The 22,457-nt window shown below is 44.9% G+C and overlaps 1 protein-coding gene across 1 annotated transcript in view; it reads right to left on the bottom strand.

Moving 5' to 3' along the window:
- The window catches only part of LOC141063321 (uncharacterized), a 92,605-nt gene extending 70,970 nt beyond the window's left edge, over positions 1 to 21,635 (bottom strand). Inside the window, 5 exon segments of the mRNA XM_073557372.1 lie at positions 2,517 to 2,614; positions 2,698 to 2,821; positions 2,905 to 3,084; positions 3,214 to 3,363; positions 21,462 to 21,635. Coding sequence (XP_073413473.1) covers positions 2,517 to 2,614; positions 2,698 to 2,821; positions 2,905 to 3,084; positions 3,214 to 3,363; positions 21,462 to 21,620 — 711 coding nt within the window. The 5' untranslated portion in view covers positions 21,621 to 21,635.
- Positions 21,636 to 22,457: the final 822 nt, after the last annotated feature.

Here is a 22,457-nt window from a genome sequence, read left to right as displayed (position 1 = left end):
AAAAGGTGTGGGTGCTGGTCCCTGTACCAATAGATAAGCTTCAGGCAGCCTGGGAAGGCCCGTACGTCGTCCACCAACAGCTCAACCCGGTCACATACGTGGTCACGCTTGACCATGCTCGGGGTAGGCGCAAGGCCTTTCACGTCAACATGCTGAAGGCGCACTACGAACGTGAAGCTTGCGTCCTACCGGTCTGCAATCTGCCAGAGGATGGGGAGGAAGATCCCCTCCTGGACATGCTGGCCCAGGCCAAGGCCGATGGGTCCATTGAGGACATGGAGATAAGTGGTTTGCTAACCGTACCCCAGCGGTTGCAGTTGATGGCCACCCTGGAACCCTTCCGGGTCGTGTTCACCAACCAACCAGGGAGGACGGAGTTAGCGGTTCATGAAGTGGACACCGGGAATCACGCCCCATTACGGCGAACACCTTATCGGATCTCTGAGACGGTGCAACAAGTCATGCGCCAAGAGATCGATGAGATGTTAAGGCTGGGGGTGATTCGACGGTCAAAAAAGCGCGTGGGCTTCACCTGTAGTCCTCGTGCCTAAAAAGGATCGAACCACCAGGTTCTGCGTGGACTACAGGGGGCTCAACACCATCACAACCTCTGATGCCCACCCGATGCCGCGCGTCGAGGATCTGCTCGAGCGGTTGACAAACGCCAACTACATATCCATCATGCATTTGAGTCGGGGATACTGGCAGATTCCCCTGAGCCCGGAGGCGCAGGAGAAATCCGCCTTTATCACCCCCTTTGGACTGTACGAGTCCACGGTCATGCCCTTCTGCATGAAGAATGCCCCTGCCACTTTCCAGCGGATGGTCAACCACCTGCTTCGGGGACTGGAGGAGTACGCGGTGGCGTACTTAGACGATATTGCCGTCTTCAGTTCCACCTGGGAGGAACACCTTCAGCACCTCCAGGAAGTGCTCAAGCGTCTTCACCAGGCAGGCCTGACCATCAAGCCGGGGAAGTGCCAGATAGGCATGCGCAAGGTCCACTACCTGGGGCACCGGGTAGGCGGGGGTTCCATGAGTCCGGAGCCAGAAAAAGTGGACGCAATCGTGTCCTGGCCCACCCCCAGGACCAAGAAACAGGTGAAGTCCTTCTTGGGCACTGCAGGGTACTATAGGCGGTTCGTACAGGATTATAGCGCCCTTGCCAAACCCTTGACTGACCTCACCAAGCAGAGGCTACCCCAAACAGTCAACTGGACAGATGACTGTGAGGCGGTTTTCCAAGCTTTGAAAGCAGCCCTGTGCAACTCTCCAGTGTTGAGAGCAGTCGACAGCAGTCGCCCGTTTCTGGTACAGACCAACGCCAGCGAGTTTGGCCTCGGTGCTGTGCTTAGCCAGGTCGATTCGGGGGACCAAGAGCACCCTGTGTTGTATCTGAGCCAGAAACTTTTGCCGAGGGAAGTGGCATACTCGACCATCGAGAAGGAGTGTCTGGCCATGGTGTGGGCACTGCAGCGTTTGCAGCCCTACCTGTACGGGCGTGCCTTCACGGTGGTAACTGACCACAACCCTCTGAGCTGGTTGCACACAGTGTCCGGAACCAATGGAAGATTGCTCCGCTGGAGCCTTGCCCTTCAGCAGTATGACTTTACTGTAAAACACAGGAAGGGCAGTGAAAACGGCAATGCCGATGGGTTGTCCCGCCGGGGCGAACCCGCTGAGGTGCGCATGGCCGATTACCGAGAGGTAATGCCTCCTTAGCGCCCTCTTAAGGGGGGAGGTGTGATATACAATGTCTGCAAAATATGTTTTCTGTTGCAATGTGCTAAAAAATCCTCCATTTTGTAAGAAGCTGCATGCCAGTGTCTCAGTTACATTGCACACTGCAGCAGCTTCCCTTCCCTTCCCCCCAGGTGTTATCCATCAAACTTCCTGCCACACCATTTGGCTTCTCTCAGCCTCAGCTGAAAGAGGGAAAAAAAGTGCGGGAAAGGAAAAAGGTCTTTGTTTGAAATAAAGGTTAGCAGTAAACCTTTAAGAGCCTGCCCTGCGAAAACCGTACAACATAGAGATATAATAACCATATCTCTGTGATCCGAGTGGTCCCAGCTCCGCTACAGTGTCACTTCCCAAGTCCTAATATGTCGAGAACCTGAGATATGATTTGCGCCCAAATGGACGGTCATATCGCATAGATGTTTGAGGTTTTCTTGATAGGCTCATTACGCTGGGAAACATGATACCACTGATGAGTCCATACCAGCTTCTCCCATAAAGTTATAGCTAATCTAAGTTTTGTAGCCAAAACATAACTTGGATGAGAGAGGTGGGATCAACCCAGAATGCATCTCTCCGTGATGTCACATAGGAAAGTCTATAAGGCATTCCCTGGCAAAACCAGCTGAGAAGAGCTCCAATCCTTGTCAGTGGTGGGACTGTAACATAGTGGTGACACAGGGTCCACTGTCCATCACGTTTTGGTGGCAGCGGGACCCCCGTCAGTCGCCCGTAAGTGGACAAACGGCCGTGGGCTGTTCGTCACACTCTCCATCTACCTGATGATCCTGAGGAGCACTGGGATCTTCTTGGTTACAGTCCTGTGGAAGAAGAGGACGGGGACATCTCTCTGGTGTTGTCCTCTTACTGGATAGATCTGGAGGAAACACATACAGGGACTGAATTCATTCTCTACATACAGATAATTATAGGCCGTGTGAATTTAGTCCTGTCTATTACCTGGAGATGTGAGGGGCTGGGGAACCTCCATTATGACGTTCTTGTACAGATCGTTGTGTTCTTCTAAATACTCCCACTCCTCCATGGAGAAATAGACGGCGACATCCTGACACCTTATAGGAACCTGACACATACAATGATACCATCATCCCCCCGATCCCTTCATAGTGTTACTGTATAATGTCCCAGCATTCCCAGCAGTGTCACCTCTCCAGTCAGCAGCTCAATCATCTTGTAGATGAGGTCTAGGATCTTCTGGTCATTGATGTCCTCATGTATCAGGGGGTGAGGTGGAGGCCCTGTGATTGGGCTCAGGGGTCTTCCCCATCCCTCAGACACAGGGTCCTGACAGCAATCACTAGAGGTCTTCTTCATCACTGTGTAATCCTGGTTATGGAGAGACACATTAATAAATCTCACTCCAGACATTCCCAGGGTCCTCACCTCTCCAGTTCTGTCCATCTGTTATTCCTATAGATAAGAATGATGGAATGTGACGTCATCAGAATCTCTCACCTCTCCAGTGAGACGGAAGAGGATCTCTAGGGTGAGGTGTAATATCCTCTCCGCCATCTTGTCTCTGTCCATATCCATCCTTGATGGGTAAATCAGGAAAATTCTCTTCTGTAGAAGATCTTCACCGAGAGGATCCGATATTGTAGAGACCTGAATGAAAAGAAGATGATCCAATGTAACATCATAAGAATCCTGTGTAATAATACAATTACTGGAGATAATAAGGGAAACATATGAGATTTATTATTTTACAGGGTTTAGTTTTCTTCCCTGACATCTACTAATTAATCTTTAATTAAAAATTAAAGATGTGTCTGACAGGATATCAGGACTCTTCAGACCTACAGATGACTACCCATTCCTGCTACTACATGTGGGGACAAATGACACCACAAGAAACGACCTGGAAACCATCTGCAGAGACTTTGAAGACTTAGGCAAGAAAGTGAAAGAACTGGGAGCGCAGGTGGTCTTCTCTTCCATCCTCCCAGTGGATGGCCATGGAACAAGGAGGTGGAATAAGATTCTGCAGGTGAACAACTGGCTACGTCAATGGTGCCGTCAGCAACGGTGTGGATTTATGGATCACGGAGTGAATTACCTCTATGATGGACTACTTGCTAGAGATGGGGTGCACCTTACGAAGACTGGAAAGCATGTATTTGGAAGTCGCCTTGCTACACTTGTAGGGAGAGCTTTAAACTAGAACAACATGGGAAGGGAAGCAAAAGATCAGAAAAAGCCATACACCTGACAAATGCTATTGAGAACTCTGCTATTAGAAGTGGAAAGGAAGAACAAAGACAAAAGAATCTAATTAATAAAAATATTGGAGAAAGAGAAACCTATCACAAACTAAAATGTTTCTATACTAATGCACAAAGCATGGGCAACAAACAAGGAGAATTGGAACTACTAACACAGGAAAAGAAATATGATGTCATTGGAATCACTGAAACTTGGTGGGACAATACACATGATTGGAATACAAGACTAGAAGGATACAACTTATTTGCAAGAAACAGACTTGATAAACGAGGAGGAGGTGTCGCATTGTATGTTAGAAACACGTATATCTGCACAGAGATTGAAGCTTCAGAGACTGGGAGTTCTGTGGAAACTGTTTGGGTAAGAATACAAGGACAGAACAATGGAAAGGACACCATTGTAGGCATTTACTACAGGCCGCCTGTGCAAGCTGAAGATATGGATGAACTCTTTATGCATCAAATGGCCAAGTTCTCCAAAAAATATGACATAGTTGTCATGGGAGATTTCAACTATCCAGACATTTGTTGGGAATCTCTCTCAGGCAAAACTAACAGGTCAAGGAAATTCTTATCCTCTCTTGCTGACAACTTTATCTCCCAAAAGGTAGGGGAGAAAACAAGGGGAACTGCTACCTTGGATCTAATCCTTATAAACAGGGAGGAAATGGTTGAGGAGGTAAAAGTGGCTGGGACCCTAGGAGGTAGCGACCATGCTATTTTAGAATTTTGAATAACTAGAGGAGGAAGACCTGTGAAGACTCAGACGTCAAGGTTAGATTTCAGAAAGGCAGATTTTAAGGGATTCAGAAAGAGAATTAGAGGGATCCAATGGCTGGATATCCTTAAAGACAAAAATGTCCAGGAAGGATGGGAAATCTTGAAAAATGAAATTCTCAAAGCACAATTGTTAACAATTCCGAAAAGAGGGAAGAATAGGAAGCATTTAAGGAAGCCAGGATGGATGAACACAGAACTTAAGCACATGCTAAAAAGGAAGAAAAAAATGTTTATAAAATGGAAAGAGGGAGGCATATCTAAAGAAGAATATAATGCTGTCTGCAGAACCTGCAGGGCACAAATCAGATTACTAAAGCCGACAATGAATTGAGGCTTGCAAGAGACGTCAAAAGCAATAATAAAGGATTTTGGGGATATGTCAAAAGTAAAAGAAGTCAAAGATGCTATAGAATTTTTACAGGATAAAAATGATGAAATGGTAAGACAGGATGTTGAGAAGGCCGAACTTTTAAATTCCTATTTTGCATCTGTTTTCTCTCAGAAAGGAAATGTAACATCAACTGTTCTTCACTGTCCTATTAAGGGAATAGAAGAATCCAGGATATCTATAAACAGAAAGATAGTGAGGAAACACTTAGCTAACCTAAATGAATTCAAGTCTCCACGTCCAGATGAATTACACCCCAGAGTACTGAAGGAGATAGCAGAAGAAATTTTTGAACCCCTCTCCATAATCTTTGAAAATTCTTGGAGAACAGGAGAAGTCCCAGAAGACTGGAGAAGAGCAAATGTTGTTCCTATCTTCAAAAAGGGGAAGAAGGTGGACCCAGGCAACTATAGGCCGGTGAGTCTGACTTCTATACCAGGAAAGATCTTTGAACAAATTATTAAACAACATGTATGTCAGTACCTGGATAAGAATGAAGTGATTAAACAGAGTCAGCATGGGTTTGTAACTAATAAGTCATGTCAGACTAACTTAATTTCCTTCTATGATGGAATCACTGATTGGGTGGATCAAGGAAATGCTGTAGATATAGTATATCTTGACTTCAGCAAAGCATTTGACAAAGTATCTCATACAATCCTTATTGAAAAAATGACTAAGTATGGAATGGACAAGGCAACTGTTAGGTGGATTCATAACTGCCTTAGTGATCGGACCCAAAGAGTGGTCGTAAATGGCTGCACATCCAGTTGGAAGAATGTCTCAAGTGGGGTACCACAGGGCTCTGTCCTGGGCCCTGTATTGTTCAACATCTTTATCAACGATTTAGATGAAGGAATTGAGAGTAAACTGATTAAATTTGCTGATGACACAAAGCTAGGAGGGATAGCTAATACTAGAGAAGAGAGAGAGAGGATTCAAAAAGATTTAAATAAACTGGAGAAGTGGGCAGCAACTAACAGAATGATTTTTAACAGGGAAAAATGCAAAGTACTACATCTGGGCAATAAAAATGAAAAAAGCATATACAGAATGGGAGGCATAGGCCTAAGCAACAGCACATGTGAAAAAGACTTGGGTATACTAATAGATCACAGACTGAATATGAGTCAACAGTGTGATGCAGCAGCAAAAAAGGCAAATGCAATTCTAGGATGTAGTAACAGAAGCATACAGTCTAGATCACGTGAAGTCATTATTTCCCTCTACTCCTCTTTGGTCAGACTTCATCTGGAATATTGTGCCCAGTTTTGGGCACCACATTTTAAAAAAGACATCAACAAACTGGAGCAAGTTCAGAAAAGAGCAACCAGAATGGTGACCGGACTGCAAACCCTGTCTTATGAGGAAAGGTTGCAGGATTTGAGATTGTTTAGTTTGCAAAAGAGAAGACTGAGAGGAGACTTAATAGCTGTCTACAAATATCTAAAGGGCTGTCACATTGTAGAAGGATCAACTTTATTCTCATTTGCACAAGGAAAGACTAGAAGCAATGGGATGAAACTGAATGGGAAGAGACACAGATTAGATATTAGAAAAAACTTTTTGACAGTTAGAGTGATCAATGAGTGGAACAAGCTGCCACGAGAAGTGGTGAGTTCTCCTTCAATGGAAGACTTCAAACAGAGGCTGGACAGACATCTGACTGGGATGATTTAGCGAATCCTGCTTTGAGCAGGGGGTTGGACCAGATGGCCCAGGAGGTCCTTTCCAACTCTACCATTCTATGATTCTATACTAATAAAACCTATATATTTAGGCCACAGACAACAAGCGGTTTCCTCCTTGGAGTCGGCAGCTGAACACGTTCCTCATAGACTCATCTTCCATAACGCTAATTCTCGTCTCATTACCGACACTGGAATCGGCATTAGCAATACTGCAGGAGATATTCATTACACGTGACATGAGAAATAACTCCTTCATGATGAGGATGACATCTTCATCTTCTACTACGGCTCTAGAGACAGATGTGGCCAGAGTCGGTCACTGCCTCCATCCCCACCGGCCGTCTATATGAAGGTTTCCTGTCTTCCCCGCACTGGAATCTTCTATCACGTTAGATCTCAGCTCTGAGTCACACACAGAAGTTTGAGGCTTTTAGAAAAGATTTTTTGTTTCCACAAACACAACGGACAGAAATGATCTGACCCCAAAGTCTCCATGTACAGTGATTTATGGGGTTTATTTCTGGCCTTAGGTTTTCCTATATTACAAGAAAAACTCCAGAAAAAGCCGATATTAAAATGTTTCTAAAGAAAATTGGCTCCAACAATTATTGTAAGAAGAAAAAAAATGCAAAAAGCAGAAGACACATTTTATAATTTTTAACATGTTGAACATTTATTAAAAAGAAATTAAGCTTTTTGTGCCCCAGAACATAGATGTACACCGCAGGGACGGCACAGATGAGGCTTCAACAAAACCACTTGCTGCTGCGAAAAGCAAACATGGCATCTAAGAAGGTGTGACAGAGTTTGGCTGAATGCCCCCCGCCCCCAAGTACTCGATAGTATGGGGCGGCCTAGTTACTCCGATACTTACATGCCTAATAATGGGGTCTGGGCTGCAATGTATGAAGGTCTATTAGGCCGGGCCAGAGGCAGCGTCCAATAAGTTACCTTATAACGCCCCCGTACACATTAGGCTAAAGTTCCATGAAAGCACTGATTTCGGGGGGTTTGGCTGACCATATAATGTATTTGGGGGCCTCCCGACAGATGATGTCAGGGCAGAGAAGGATCTGGCATCCTGAATTTCAGAGGATAATCCGTTTGTTCTTCCTGTAGATAATCCTCCTCTAGAGGAGTCTGGAGGCGACTCTCTCATACAGACCACAGGAAAGCTGGAATATTTGTGTGTATGGGGGAGTCGGGAGAGATCGCCGTCTGCCAAATGACCGTTCAGCCAACTCTGATCTCATGTGTATGGGGCCGTTAGTATTACACTGACAGGCAGTGATGATACACGGCACTACAGGAGTACAGGGCATCACCGGAGCCATCAGAGGCTTGTATGTTGTGTGATCGCACTGATCAGAGGGGTTTAAAAATGGTTTAAAGTGGAAAAATATCACAGTTTCAGCAACAAGAAATATCTGTCACTATATGGAAAGCAGAGTCACTGCACAATGTTAGTTACGTCACGTCCATAACTACTTTATTATACTCTATTATCCTGTACACAGTGGAGTAGATAGAAATCACAGGTCCCACAGCAATAGCTGGAATTGGACCCTCCAACACAAAGAAAAAAAATCTCTCTATCTATATACCCTGTTTAAAAAATAAAGGGAACACTTAAATAACAGAATATAACTCCAAGTAAATCAAACTTCTGTGAAATCAAACTGTCCACTTAGGAAGCAACACTGATTGACAATCAATTTCACATGCTGTTGTGCAAATGGAATAGACAACAGATGGAAATTATTGGCAATTATCAAGACACCCTCAATAAAGGAGCGGTTCTGCAGGTGGGGACCACAGACCACATCTCAGTACCAATGCTTCTGGCTGATGTTTTGGTCACTTTTGAATGTTGGTTGTGCTTTCACAGTTGTGGTAGCATGAGACGGACTCTACAACCCACACAAGTGGCTCAGGTAGTGCAGCTCATCCAGGATGGCACATCAGTGCGAGCTGTGGCAAGAAGGTTTACTGTGTCTGTCAGCGTAGTGTCCAGAGGCTGGAGGTGCTACCAGGCGACAGGCCAGTACACCAGGAGATGTGGAGGGGGCCGTATGAGGGCAACAGCCCAGCAGCAGGACCGCTACCTCCACCTTTGTGCAAGGAGGAACAGGAGGAGCACTGCCAGAGCCCTGCAAAATGATCTTAAGCAGGCCACAAATGTGCATGTCTGCACAAACGGTTAGAAACTGACTCCATGAGGACGGTCTGAGGGCCCAACGTTCACAGATGGGGTTGTGCTCACAGCCCAACACCGTACAGGATGCTTGGCATTTACCACAGAACACCAGGATTGGCAAATTCACCACTGGCGCCCTGTGCTCTTCACAGATGGAAGCAGGTTCACACTGAGCACATGTGACAGACGTGACAGAGTCTGGAGACGCCGTGGAGAGCGATCTGCTGCCTGCAACATCCTTCAGCATGACCGGTTTGGCAGTGGTCAGTAATGGTGCGGGGTGGCATTTCTTTGGAGGCCACATGATGTTGGGCTGTGAGCACAACCCCCATGGAGACACAATTGTGCCTTTACCTGGAGATAAATTCCCAGTGGGGGCAATTTCCAAAATGCAATAACTTAAGTGGGGAATTCAGCTCTTTTCGCACTTAAGGGATCTGTATATGGAGTCTACAAACTACAGTGGGGGAAATAAGGATTTGTTACGCTGACAATTTTGGGGCTAAAGTCACATTTTCGTGAGGAAAAAAGTAAAATTGTCATTTTTTCCTTCCACATTGATTAAATTCCTGTCACGCTATCAGGATCCAGATATTGTCCTGGTCAGAAAGGAGAATACAGGGAGCGAAAGGGTTAATAGGACTCACAGGAGGAAGCGGCCGAGAAAGCAGAAGATCCAGGAGTGTCCGCCACATATATGACTGCTCTGTGCACAGGACCTGTGATGAGGTCACAGGAGGGGAGGAGTCAGGGGTCACATGATCAGGGGCCTCAGTGTGTGCAGGACTCAGTGTGCTGGAGCGCTCCCGATAATCAGCTGCGTGTGTCGCGCTGTGTGATAGTCACAGCACCTGCATGGAGGGCGACACATGCAGCTGATTATCGGGAGCTCTCCAGGGATCCGGGGTCCCGATGCAGCTATTCGGTAAGCGATATTAGCCAATAACAACTTCTCCGACGATATTCGCTCATCTCTAGTAATAACAGCTCAAAGGAATTCACCGAACTTTTCATTAAGTTTAATAGTAAGACCCTATTAAATATTGAGCACCAGCGGGATGAAGCATTGACAGCGGCATGTAAAAGTGTGGGCGCCCTGGGTCAAAATGACCTTTATTGTGAGCAGTAGTAAGATGAAGATGAAATGATCTCTAAAAGGCCGAACCTCTAAGATGACACATGGCCTTTGTATTTTAGGCAAAAATAATAATAAAAAAAAATATATATATATATATATATGGACTTTTTAAAATTTCATAATTGCAAAAAGGAAAAAGGGGCGATGCAAAACTTTGGGCACCCTTGGAGATTTGTGGACTGAGATAATTTTGATCAAAGTTTCACACCTTAATTAGCTTGTTAGGGTTATGGTGAGATCACATGGTGACCAGGAGCTACAGTCTGAGGAAAGGGCTAAAAAGCCTTCACTAGACCCCTGTACAGCTGTATAATGAGGCCCAGGCTTTATAGTGAAGGGACAGGATTGAGGGCCTGTTCCCAGGAGCTACAGTCTGAGGAAAGGACTAAAAAGCCTTCACTAGACCCCTGTACAGCTCTATAATGAGGCCAGGCTTTATAGTGAAGTGACAGGAATGAGGGCCTGTTCCCAGGAGCTTCAGTCTGAGGAAAGGAGTAAAGAGCCTTCACTAGACCCCTGTACAGCTGTATAATGAGGCCCAGGCTTTATAATGAAGGGTCAGGAGTGAGGGCCTGTTCCCAGGAGCTACAGTCTGAGGAAAGGGCTAAAAAGCCTTCACTAGACCCCTGTACAGCTGTATAATGAGGCCCAGGCTTTATAGTGAAGGGACAGGAGTGAGGGCCTGTTCCCAGGAGCTACAGTCTGAGGAAAGGGCTAAAAAGCCTTCACTAGACCCCTGTACAGCTGTATAATGAGGCTCAGGCTTTATAGTGAAGGGACAGGAGTGAGGGCCTGATCCCAGGATCTTCAGTCTGAGGAAAGGGCTAAAAAGCCTTCACTAGACCCCTGTACAGCTGTATAATGAGGCCCAGGCTTTATAGTGAAGGGACAGTCATGAGGGCCTGTTCCCAGGAGCTACAGTCTGAGGAAAGGGCTAAAAAGCCTTCACTAGACCCCTGTACAGCTGTATAATGAGGCCCAGGCTTTATAGTGAAGGGACAGGAGTGAGGGCCTGTGCCCAGGAGCTACAGTCTGAGGAAAGGGCTAAAAAGCCTTCACTAGACCCCTGTACAGCTGTATAATGAGGCCCAGGCTTTATAGTGAAGGGACAGGAGTGAGGGCCTGTGCCCAGGAGCTACAGTCTGAGGAAAGGGCTAAAAAGCCTTCACTAGACCCCTGTACAGCTGTATAAAGAGGCTCAGGCTTTATAGTGAAGGGACAGGAGTGAGGGCCTGATCCCAGGAGCTTCAGTCTGAGGAAAGGGCTAAAAAGCCTTCACTAGACCCCTGTACAGCTGTATAATGAGGCCCATGCTTTATAGTGAAGGGACAGGAGTGAGGGCCTGTTCCCAGGAGCTACAGTCTGAGGAAAGGGCTAAAAAGCCTTCACTAGACCCCTGTACAGCTGTATAATGAGGCCCAGGCTTTATAGTGAAGGGACAGGAGTGAGAAAAGTGGGGAAAGGAGCAAGAAGAGCCGGACTGCCCATCACTAACCTGCAGAGCCGCACTCCACATATATGGCTGCTCTGTGCACAGGACCTGTGATGAGGTCACAGGAGGGGAGGAGTCAGGGGTCACATGATCTCCAGAGTGAAGACGCTCCATGGAGCCTCCTCCTCAGTCAGTGACATTCCCGCCATTATTCGCCCCTCACTACTGGCACAATTACCCCGCGCCGCCTTCTCTACACAGTGTTATGTGTGGAATGTAACGTGTGATTTCACTGGAGGGAAATAGACCCCACACACGAGGGAATTATCACCGGTTACCGGACGTCTACTACATGGCGGCATATGATTGTGCTATCGACTCCACACCAGGAGCTAAAATGCCCAAATCTCTAATGTAACCGCTATAAGAGAAGATATAACAAATTTCTCCTAAACTCACACAGCGGAGGAGGCCTCACTTGGAGCAATGTGACTCGCGCACAGAAAATCTATTCCCGGTTCTGTGATTAAGTTATCGGCCGACAGGAAGAAGAAAGGTCTGAATTACAGCCCAGACTGGAGGAGAAACTGCAGAAGTTAGAATTGGCCAATCAGCGCTCTTCACCCCTATACTTATCTACACAAATACAAGATATGAAATGACAATTAGACGCCATTCTCACCACCAGAACGGAGAGGCGCTAACTTGGAGTAAAGCCGCGTTTTATCACCATGCCAATAAGCCTAATAAGATGCCGCTCGTAAGCTCAGAATGAGAGAGTCACTGCATATAATCTCCTCTATAAAAGACCCTAAGGGTCAGATCTCAGCCCACCCCGATGTCATGTATAGCACTTATATTGAATACCCCCAGAGTTTGTATTCGCCCCCACAATCACCCCCCTCACTACTGGAGTCATTCCTTCACACACTACATCTACCTAACCTGACTGAGTCCGCGGCACAACAACTCCATTTACACATCTCTGAGGAGGAAATAGTTTCAACACTCAAAAAACTAAAAAGAGGAAAGGCCCCGGGACCGGATGGTCTTACAGCAATATATTATAAAAAATGCAGCGATGTGCTGACACCACATATAAAAACCTCTGTAATTCACTACTAAATGGCTCACAGCTGCCCCCTGAGCTCTACGTGGCGCATGTAACCGTAATCCCTAATCCTAAGAAAGATCATCTCACCACAAATTATAGACCTGTATCCCTCTTATACATTGACTTCAAAATCTTTACATCCATTGTGACAGGATCAATAAAATCCTCCCTCACCTCATCCATCGGGATCAGGTTGGTTTTATACCAGCGCGACAGGCCCCAGATAATATTAGGAGAGCGTTAAATATTATTCATACAACTAACCTACAGCGAAAGCGACTTCTCCTGCTTGCATTAGATATTGAGAGGGCTTTCGATTCGGCGTCCTGGACATATCTCTTTACGGTTCTATCGGAAGTCGGATTCTCCCCTAAACTTATAAAGTGCCTCCAATTGTTATATGATAGCCCTATCGCTTATGTAAAACTCCCGTCACCACACCCCCCTCCAATTAATATTCAGAGGGTACCAGGCAGGGCTGTCCTCTATCTCCGGATCTTTTTGCACTTGTAATGGAACCCATTGTGGAAGCAATAAGGAGAGATCAGAATATCCTGGGCCCTGAGAATATGGGAGACCAATATAAAGTCAGCCTCTTTACGGATGATCTCCTGCTAACATTAATAAGTCCCCACACTACACTCCCTCACTTGTTTTCTCTCCTTCACGAATTTGAGAAGATCTCAGGGTCAAAGATTAACATTGATAAATCCGAAGCATTATTTGTTAATTTTCCTAAGAGCAAACTAATATAGCCTCCCATTTTGGGTTTATACACAAAGAACATTATCTAACATATCTGGGTATCAACGTAACAGCCAACAGGTCACCTCTGTTTAGGTGGAATTACACTCCACTGATCCAAAACTTCCAGAGGGACCTGGATAGATGGGCTTCCTCAAAGTTATCCTGGCCCGGCAGAATACATGCATTAAAAATGGTGTCACTGCCTCGCTTCTTATATCTATTTAGGTCCCTCCCAATTATGGTACCAGCCAGAACGATCACTCATTCACACTTTATGATGTCTAAGTTCCTTTGGCTAGGAAAACAACCCAGAATTGTGCAAAAACTTATGTTCTATCATAGAAAAGAAGGGGGTTTATCCCTCCCTAATTTTACACTTTATTACAAGTCGGCACAGATTGCTCCATTAATAAGTGCGTGTTCATATCCCATTAGTCCGAGATGGGTTATTCTGGAATCATTTCTCTCCAAACCATTCTCTTTATCAGGCCTAATGTGGACCGCAGACCGACTTCCACGGGGGTTAATGAATGTGGCTCCTTTTACAGTCCACTCGTTGCTTCTTTGGAGGAAAGTCTGGTTTAAATATAACTTACAATCAAGCCCTTCTCCCCTGACAGCTATATTACAAAACCACATGTTCCCGCCAGGCCTTGAGCCACAAATTTTTTCTTGGTGGAAGCTGAAAGGTATTCATATACTTAAACATTTGTGTTCCCCATTTAATATCTTACTTGACAGACAGGAATTTGCTCAAAAATTTGACCCTCCAGTTAGGGAGGTAATGCAATTGAACCAGATCTCCCACTTTGCAAAGCAGATCCTCGCGAGCGGTACTACTCTCAGGGCAAGGACTTTTGAAAATAAATGTCTAAATGACCCTTTGGGCAGGGGAACGATCTCATTGATCTACTATGCTATAAATTCTCCACAAGATGATAAGAAATTGAAGTATATGTTACAGTGGGAGGAGCATTTGGGGTTCGAACAGTCAATTGATGAATGGTATCGTAGCTGTGAGACCCTATCAGAAGGTAATCACCAGACTTCCCTTGTGGAGCCCTCCTTAAAACTATTGCAGAGTCTATTATGTACCGGAAAAAATTCACAGCATTTTCCCCAATATCTCAGGAGACTGTTTTAGGGGCTGTGGAATATCTGGTGACATGAGACATATTTGGTGGTCTTGTACGGTGGTTTCTGGTCTTTGGGAGAAGGTGAAGCGTCTGATAGCACAGATGTATGGTGGACCGGTTGTTCTGGAACCTTCTACCCTTTTACTGGGAACCAGGCCTTCCCGGCTTCCAAAAAGCTTTCAGAAGCTAGTAAACTACTTATATATGGCCACTAAAATCCACATTGCGGCAAAGTGGAAGTCGCCCTCACTGTCATTATCTATGGTGAAAGAGAAGATGAATGACATTATGTTATATGAAAGAATAGAAGCAACTAGAACCGACAGGTCGGATTCTTTCTTCAGGGTTTGGCATCCCTGGATGGAGCTTCACTCAGATACTCGACTGGATCAGGCACGGAGGCTCTCTCCGTAGCCAATTGAGAACTGGTCACGGCGTGGGATGGGATTCATATATGATCCTACAATAGTGGGTTGCATAACCGCTTTAATCGCCCTGGATTGGTTATTGATGACACCATTATAGATCATTGGATATTGTATAAATAAATCCTTTGTGCCTTTCCCTACCCTGTCTATGTCCTGTCTCCCTTATATTATTTGAAGTTTATTGAATGTATGGTAAATTGTTAGTTTACGCTCCCTTGCATGGGAGATCATAACTTGGACTTGGTTTAATAAGTTTCTAAATAAAAATTTAGTGAAACCAAAATGCCCAAATCTCGTTTATTTCTTCCCTTCCGGAGTCCGACTGAGGCTCATATACGGCCATGCTCCTCTCCAGTCACCGTGGGGGGTTTGGTAGAAGGATGGAGGGCTGTGCCTGTGAGTCACGGGTCACCTTCCCTATCCTTTACCCCTTATACCTGACCTGTTTATCCAATTATCCTGAGCTAAATGGTTTTACAAACTTACCGTGACACGCAGGGCCGGTTTTAGGCAAAGTTTAAAAAGGGGCCCAAATGCTGACATATGGCACATCACAGAGGAGCATTTCGGTTGTAGTTGCATGCGCTGAGTTCAGGACGCTAAACAAGCGTGATCGACAATATTGAAATCGTTCCACACTTGTTTCCCGGCCTCTTTACACCGGCTGAGGAATAATGATGGGAACAGAACAATTACTATTAGATGAATCTGTCCCCATACAGTATCATGTTATCAGCAGCATATCTACAGTTTACACCGGCGATGTGCTGCCGAGAACAATGATTTTTCTTCCAGCATAAACAATCCAATCACTCGATGAATATGCAGCATTTTGCTTGTTTAGTATTATACACACCATAGTCCGCCATACATTATAATGTGCACCACAGTCCTCCATATTGTAAAATGCACACCCCATAGTCCTCCATATATTATTATGTGCCCCATAGTCCTCCATATAGTATAATACACTCCCTATAGTCCTCCATACAGTAAAATACACTCCTCAGTCTTCCATATAGTGTTATACACTTCCCATAGTCCTCCATATAGTATAATATACTCATCATAGTCCTCCATATATGAAAATACACTGCTCAGTCCTCCACATAGTATAATACATTCTTCATAGTGCTCCATATAGTATAACGCACCACCATAGTCATCCATGTAGTACAATTCACTTCCCATAGTATAATGCACCCCATAGTTCTTCATATAGTATAATGTATTCCCCCATAGTCCTCGATACAGTATAATGCAGCCCACAAATAGTATAATGCAGTCACCCCATAGAGCATAATGCAACCACCCCACAGAGTATAATGCAACCACCCCACAGAGTATAATGCAACCACCCCACAGAGTATAATGCAACCACCCCACAGAGTATAATGCAAACACCCCACAGAGTATAATGCAACCACCCCACAGAGTATAATGCAACCACCTCATAGAGTATAATGCAGCCCCCCTCATATAGTATAAAGTAGCCCCCCTCATATAGTACAATGTAGCCCCCCCTCATAGGGTATTATGCAATCACCCCTCAGAGTATAATAAATATAATACATACCCCCATAAAATATAATGTAGACCTGAATAGAATATAATACAGCCTACCTCCCCATAGAATATAATGTAGCCCCAAAGAGTATGATGCAATCCTACCTCATAAAATCTAATACAGCCCCCAATAGAATATAATGTAGCCCCCATAGTATATAACACAGCCTCCCCCATAGAATATAATATACCCCCCAATAATATATAACACAGCCCACATAGTATAGCACAGCCACGTTGTATATAACACAGCCTACATAGTATATAACACAGCCCACATAGTATATAGCACAACCCATATAGTATATAGCACAGCCCACATAGTACAGTTGTGGCCAAAGGTATTGACACCCCTGCAATTCTGTCAGATAATACTCAGTTTGTTCCCGAAAATGATTGCAAACACAAATTCTTTGTTATTATTATCTTCATTTAATTTGTCTTAAATGAAAAAACACAAAAAGAATTGTCCTAAAGCCAAATTGGATATAATTCCACACCAAACATAAAAAAGAGGGTGGACAAAAGAATTGGCACTGTTCGAAAAATCATGTGATGCTTCTCTAATTTGTGCAATTAACAGCACCTGTAACTTACCTGTGGCACCTAACAGGTGTTGGCAATAACTAAATCACACTTGCAGCAAGTTGACATGGATTAAAGTTGACTCAACCTCTGTCCTGTGTCCTTGTGTGTACCACATTGAGCATGGAGAAAAGAAAGAAGACCAAAGAACTGTCTGAGGACTTGAGAAACCAAATTGTGAGGAAGCATGAGCAATCTCAAGGCTACAAGTCCATCTCCAAAGACCTGAATGTTCCCGTGTCTACCGTGCGCAGTGTCATCAAGAAGCGTAAAGCCCATGGCACTGTGGCTAACCTCCCTAGATATGGACGGAAAAGAAAAATTGACAAGAGATTTCAACGCAAGATTGTGCGGATGTTGGATAAAGAACCTCGACTAACATCCAAACAAGTTCAAGTTGCCCTGCAGTCCGAGGGTACAACAGTGTCAACCCGTACTATCCGTCGGCGTCTGAATGAAAAGGAACTGTATGGTAGGAGACCCAGGAAGACCCCACTTCTTACCCCGAGACATAAAAAGCCAGGCTGGAGTTTGCCAAAACTTACCTGAAAAAGCCTAAAACGTTTTGGAAGAATGTTCTCTGGTCAGATGAGACAAAAGTAGAGCTTTTTGGGCAAAGGCATCAACATAGAGTTTACAGGAGAAAAAAAGAGGCATTCAAGGAAAAGAACACTGTCCCTACAGTCAAACATGGCGGAGGTTCCCTGATGTTTTGGGGTTGCTTTGCTGCCTCTGGCACTGGACTGCTTGACCGTGTGCATGGCATTATGAAGTCTGAAGACTACCAACAAATTTTGCAGCATAATGTAAAGCCCAGTGTGAGAAATCTGGGTCTCCCTCAGAGGTCATGGGTCTTCCAGCAGGACAATGACCCAAAACACACTTCAGAAAGCACTAGAAAATGGTTTGAGAGGAAGCACTGGAGACTTCTAAGGTGACAAGCAATGAGTCCAGACCTGAATCCCATAGAACACCTGTGGAGAGATCTAAAAATGGCAGTTTGGAGAAGGCACCCTTCAAATATCAGGGACCTGGAGCAGTTTGCCAAAGAAGAATGGTCTAAAATTCCAGCAGAGCATTGTAAGAAACTCATTGATGGTTACCGGAAGCGGTTGGTCGCAGTTATTTTGGCTAAAGGTTGTGCAACCAAGTATTAGGCTGAGGGTGCCAATAATTTTGTCTGGCCCATTTTTGGAGTTTTGTGTGAAATGATCAATGTTTTGCTTTTTGCTTCATTCTCTTTTGTGTTTTTTCATTTAAGACAAATTAAATGAAGATAATAATACCAAAGAATTTGTGATTGCAATCATTTTCAGGAAGAAACTGAGTATTATCTGACAGAATTGCAGGGGTGTCAATACTTTTGGCCACAACTGTCTATAACACAGTCCACATAGTATATAACACAGTCCACATAGTATATAACACAGCCCACATAGTATACCGCACAGCCCACACAGTATATAACACAGCCCACGTAGTATATAACACAGTCTACATAGTATATAGCACAGCCCACATAGTATATAGCACAGCCCACATAGTATATAGCACAGCCCACATAGTATATAGCACAGTCCACATAGCATATAACACAACCCACATAGTATACAGCACGGCCCACATAGTATATAGCACGGCCCACATAGTATATAGCACAGCCCACATAGTATATAGCACAGCCCACATAGTATATAGCACAGCCCACATAGTATATAGCATGGCCCACATAGTATATAGCACGGCCCACATAGTATATAGCACAGCCCATATAGTATATAGCACGGCCCACATAGTATATACCACGGCCCACATAGTATATAACACAGCCCACATAGTATATAGCACGGCCCACATAGTATATAGCACAGCCCACATAGTATATAGCACAGCCACATAGTATATAGCACAGTCCACATAGCATATAACACAACCCACATAGTATACAGCACGGCCCACATAGTATATAGCATGGCCCACATAGTATATAGCACGGCCCACATAGTATATAGCACAGCCCACATAGTATATAGCACAGCCCACATAGTATATAGCACAGCCCACATAGTATATAGCACAGCCCACATAGTATATAGCACAGCCCACATAGTATATAGCACAGCCACATAGTATATAGCACAGTCCACATAGTATATAGCACAGCCCACATAGTATATAGCACAGCCCACATAGTATATAGCACGGCCCACATAGTATATAGCACGGCCCACATAGTATATAGCACGGCCCACATAGTATATAGCACGGCCCACATAGTATATAGCACGGCCCACATAGTATATAGCACGGCCCACATAGTATATAGCACAGCCCACATAGTATATAGCACAGCCCACATAGTATATAGCACAGCCCACATAGTATATAGCACGGCCCACATAGTATATAGCACAGCCCACATAGTATATAACACAGCCCACATAGTATGTAGCACAGCCCACATAGTATGTAGCACAGCCCACATAGTATATAACACAGTCCACATAGTATATAGCACAGCCACATAGTATATAGCACAGCCCACATAGTATATAGCACAGTCCACATAGTATATAACACAACCGACATAGTATATAGCACAGTCCACATAGTATATAGCACAGCCCACATAGTATATAGCACAGCCCACATAGTATAGCACAGCCCACATAGTATATAGCACGGCCCACATAGTATGTATCACAGCCCACATGTATATGGAGTCCACAAACTACAGTGGGGAAAATAAGTATCTGTTATGCTGGCAATTTTGCAAGTTTTCCAACCTACAAAGAATGAAGAGGTCTGTAATTTTTATTGCAGGTACACTTCAACTGTGAGAGACTAAATGTAAAAATAAAAAACAGAAAATCGCATTTTATATTTTCTAAATAATTAAATTACATTTTATTGCATGAAAAAAGTATTTGATCACCGACCAATTAGCCAGAATTCTGGCTCTCACAGACCTGTTAGTTTTTCTTTATGAAGCCTCCTCTGCACTCATTACCTGTATTAATTGCATCTGTTTAATCTCATTACCTGTACACTAGACACCTTTCCACACACTCAATCACACTCCCAACCTCTCCACAATGGCCAAGACCAAAGAGCTGTCTAAGGACACCAGGGAAAAAATTGTAGACCTGTACAAGGCTGGGATGAGCTACAGGACAATAGGCAAGCAGCTAGGTGAGAAGGCAACTGTTGGTGCAATTATTACAAACATTGAAGAAATACAAGATGACTGTCAATCTTCCTCAGTCTGGGTCTCCATGCAAGATCTCGCCTCGTAGAGTAAGGATGATTCTGAGAAAGGTCAGGAAACATGCCAGAACTACATGGGAGGACCTGGTCAATGACTTGAAGAGAGCTGGGACCACAGTCTCAAACGCTACAGTTAGTAATACATGACGCTGTCGTGGATTAAAATCCTGCAAGGCACGCAAGGTTCCCCTGCTCATGCCAGCACATGTCCAGGCCTATTTGAAGGTCGCCAATGACCATCTGGATGATCCAGAGGAGGCATGGGAGAAGGTCAAGTGGTCAGATGAGACCAAAAGAGAATTTTTGGGTGTCAACTCCATACATATGTGAGGAGGAACAAGAAAGATGAGTACAACCCCAAGAACACAGTCCCAACCGTGAAGCCCAGAGGCGTATCTAGGCTTTCTGGCACCCGGGGCAAGAATTTGGTTCGGCGCCCCCCCCCCCCAAGTACATATGCGACTTGCACAGTTAGTCATGTACCTGCGAGCTGCTCTCCCTAATGCTCTCAATGTTCAGTAAAAAACTGAAAGCAGGAAGAGAAGCTCGTTGTCACAGGATCATAAGTATGAAAATCGCATATGAGTGAAGTGTCCATGTGATGACTACTGGAACCTGCAGAGCTGAATCCTGACATTGCAGCTTCTGAATTCTCACAACGAATGCATTGCACACTTTTAGGATTCTCCCTTGCTGATGTACAGTCATGTCAGCACAAGTATGTGATTTATATACTTCTGGCCACATTCCGACTAGACGTGTCCGGCCTCGCTCCGTTCATTTTCATGGAGTGAGGCCACATATGTCTAGTCAGCATGTGACCGCATGGATGTAAATTTCCGGCACGAGAGAATCCTGACAGCGTTCAGTGAGCACTGTGAGAATTCAGAAGTCTGCAGTCACATAGAATGTCTGCAGACTCAGCACAAACCTGGACAACCCCTTTAATGCTCCTAACAAATAAAAACATGAGACTTAGTCAGTGTCACAAATAACATTTACATCCAGGTACCTTATAGATGACGTCGTCTCTGCAGTCGGTCTCCTTTTCTTCATCTTGTCCAGACCCCATGATGAGTTTTCTCATCCACAGCCATCTCTGCAGACGTCCATCTTCTCCGGTCTTCTGCAGCAAATCTCCACACGATGCCCTTAAAGATAGAAGTGTCATTATAATGCTCCCAAATAAAAATATCTGCAATATACTGTCACCTCACACTATTCCCCTCCCTCCTCTAACATCCCTCTGTTCACCATACTGTCTCCTCATATATTTACCCCCTTACTCTCTATACTGTCTGCTCACACATATCCCCGACTCCCCATACTGTGTCCACATACATTCACCCGTTCGCACCCCTTACTGTCTGCACCCATCCCCCATACTGTTTCCTCATACTCTTCATTTTGTGTCCTCAAATCTCCCCACACACATTAAATACCATCCCCACTCCAAATCCCCCATCACTAATCCCCCGCACACATTAAGTACCCCCCATCCCCACTCAATAACCCCTCATCCCTACTCCCAAATCCCCCCACACATTATGTACCGCCACTCCAAATCTCCCCACACATTATGTACCCCCACTCCAAATCCCCCCACACATTAACCCCCATCCCACTCATTAATCCCCATCCCCACTCATTAATCCCCCCACTCATTAACCCCCAACCCCCATCTCCACTCATTAACCCCCACAGTCATTAACCCCATCTCCACTCATTAACCCCCCAATCATTAACCCCCATCCCCACATTAACCCCCATCTCCACTCATTAACCCCCCACATTAACCCCCATCACCACATTAATCCCATCTCCACTCATTAACCCCCATCCCCACATTAATCCCATCTCCACACATTAACCCCCATCCCCACATTAATCCCATCTCCACACATTAACCCCCATCCCCACATTAATCCCATCTCCACTCATTAACCCCCATCTCCACACATTAACCCCCATCTCCACATTAACCCCCATCTCCACCCATTAACCCCCC

This window comes from Dendrobates tinctorius, unplaced genomic scaffold, assembly GCF_039654945.1.
Source record: "Dendrobates tinctorius isolate UK_male_01 unplaced genomic scaffold, ASM3965494v1 ptg000249l, whole genome shotgun sequence".
NCBI classification, from domain to species: Eukaryota; Metazoa; Chordata; class Amphibia; order Anura; family Dendrobatidae; genus Dendrobates; species Dendrobates tinctorius.
This window is presented reverse-complemented; position numbering and strand designations above follow the sequence as displayed.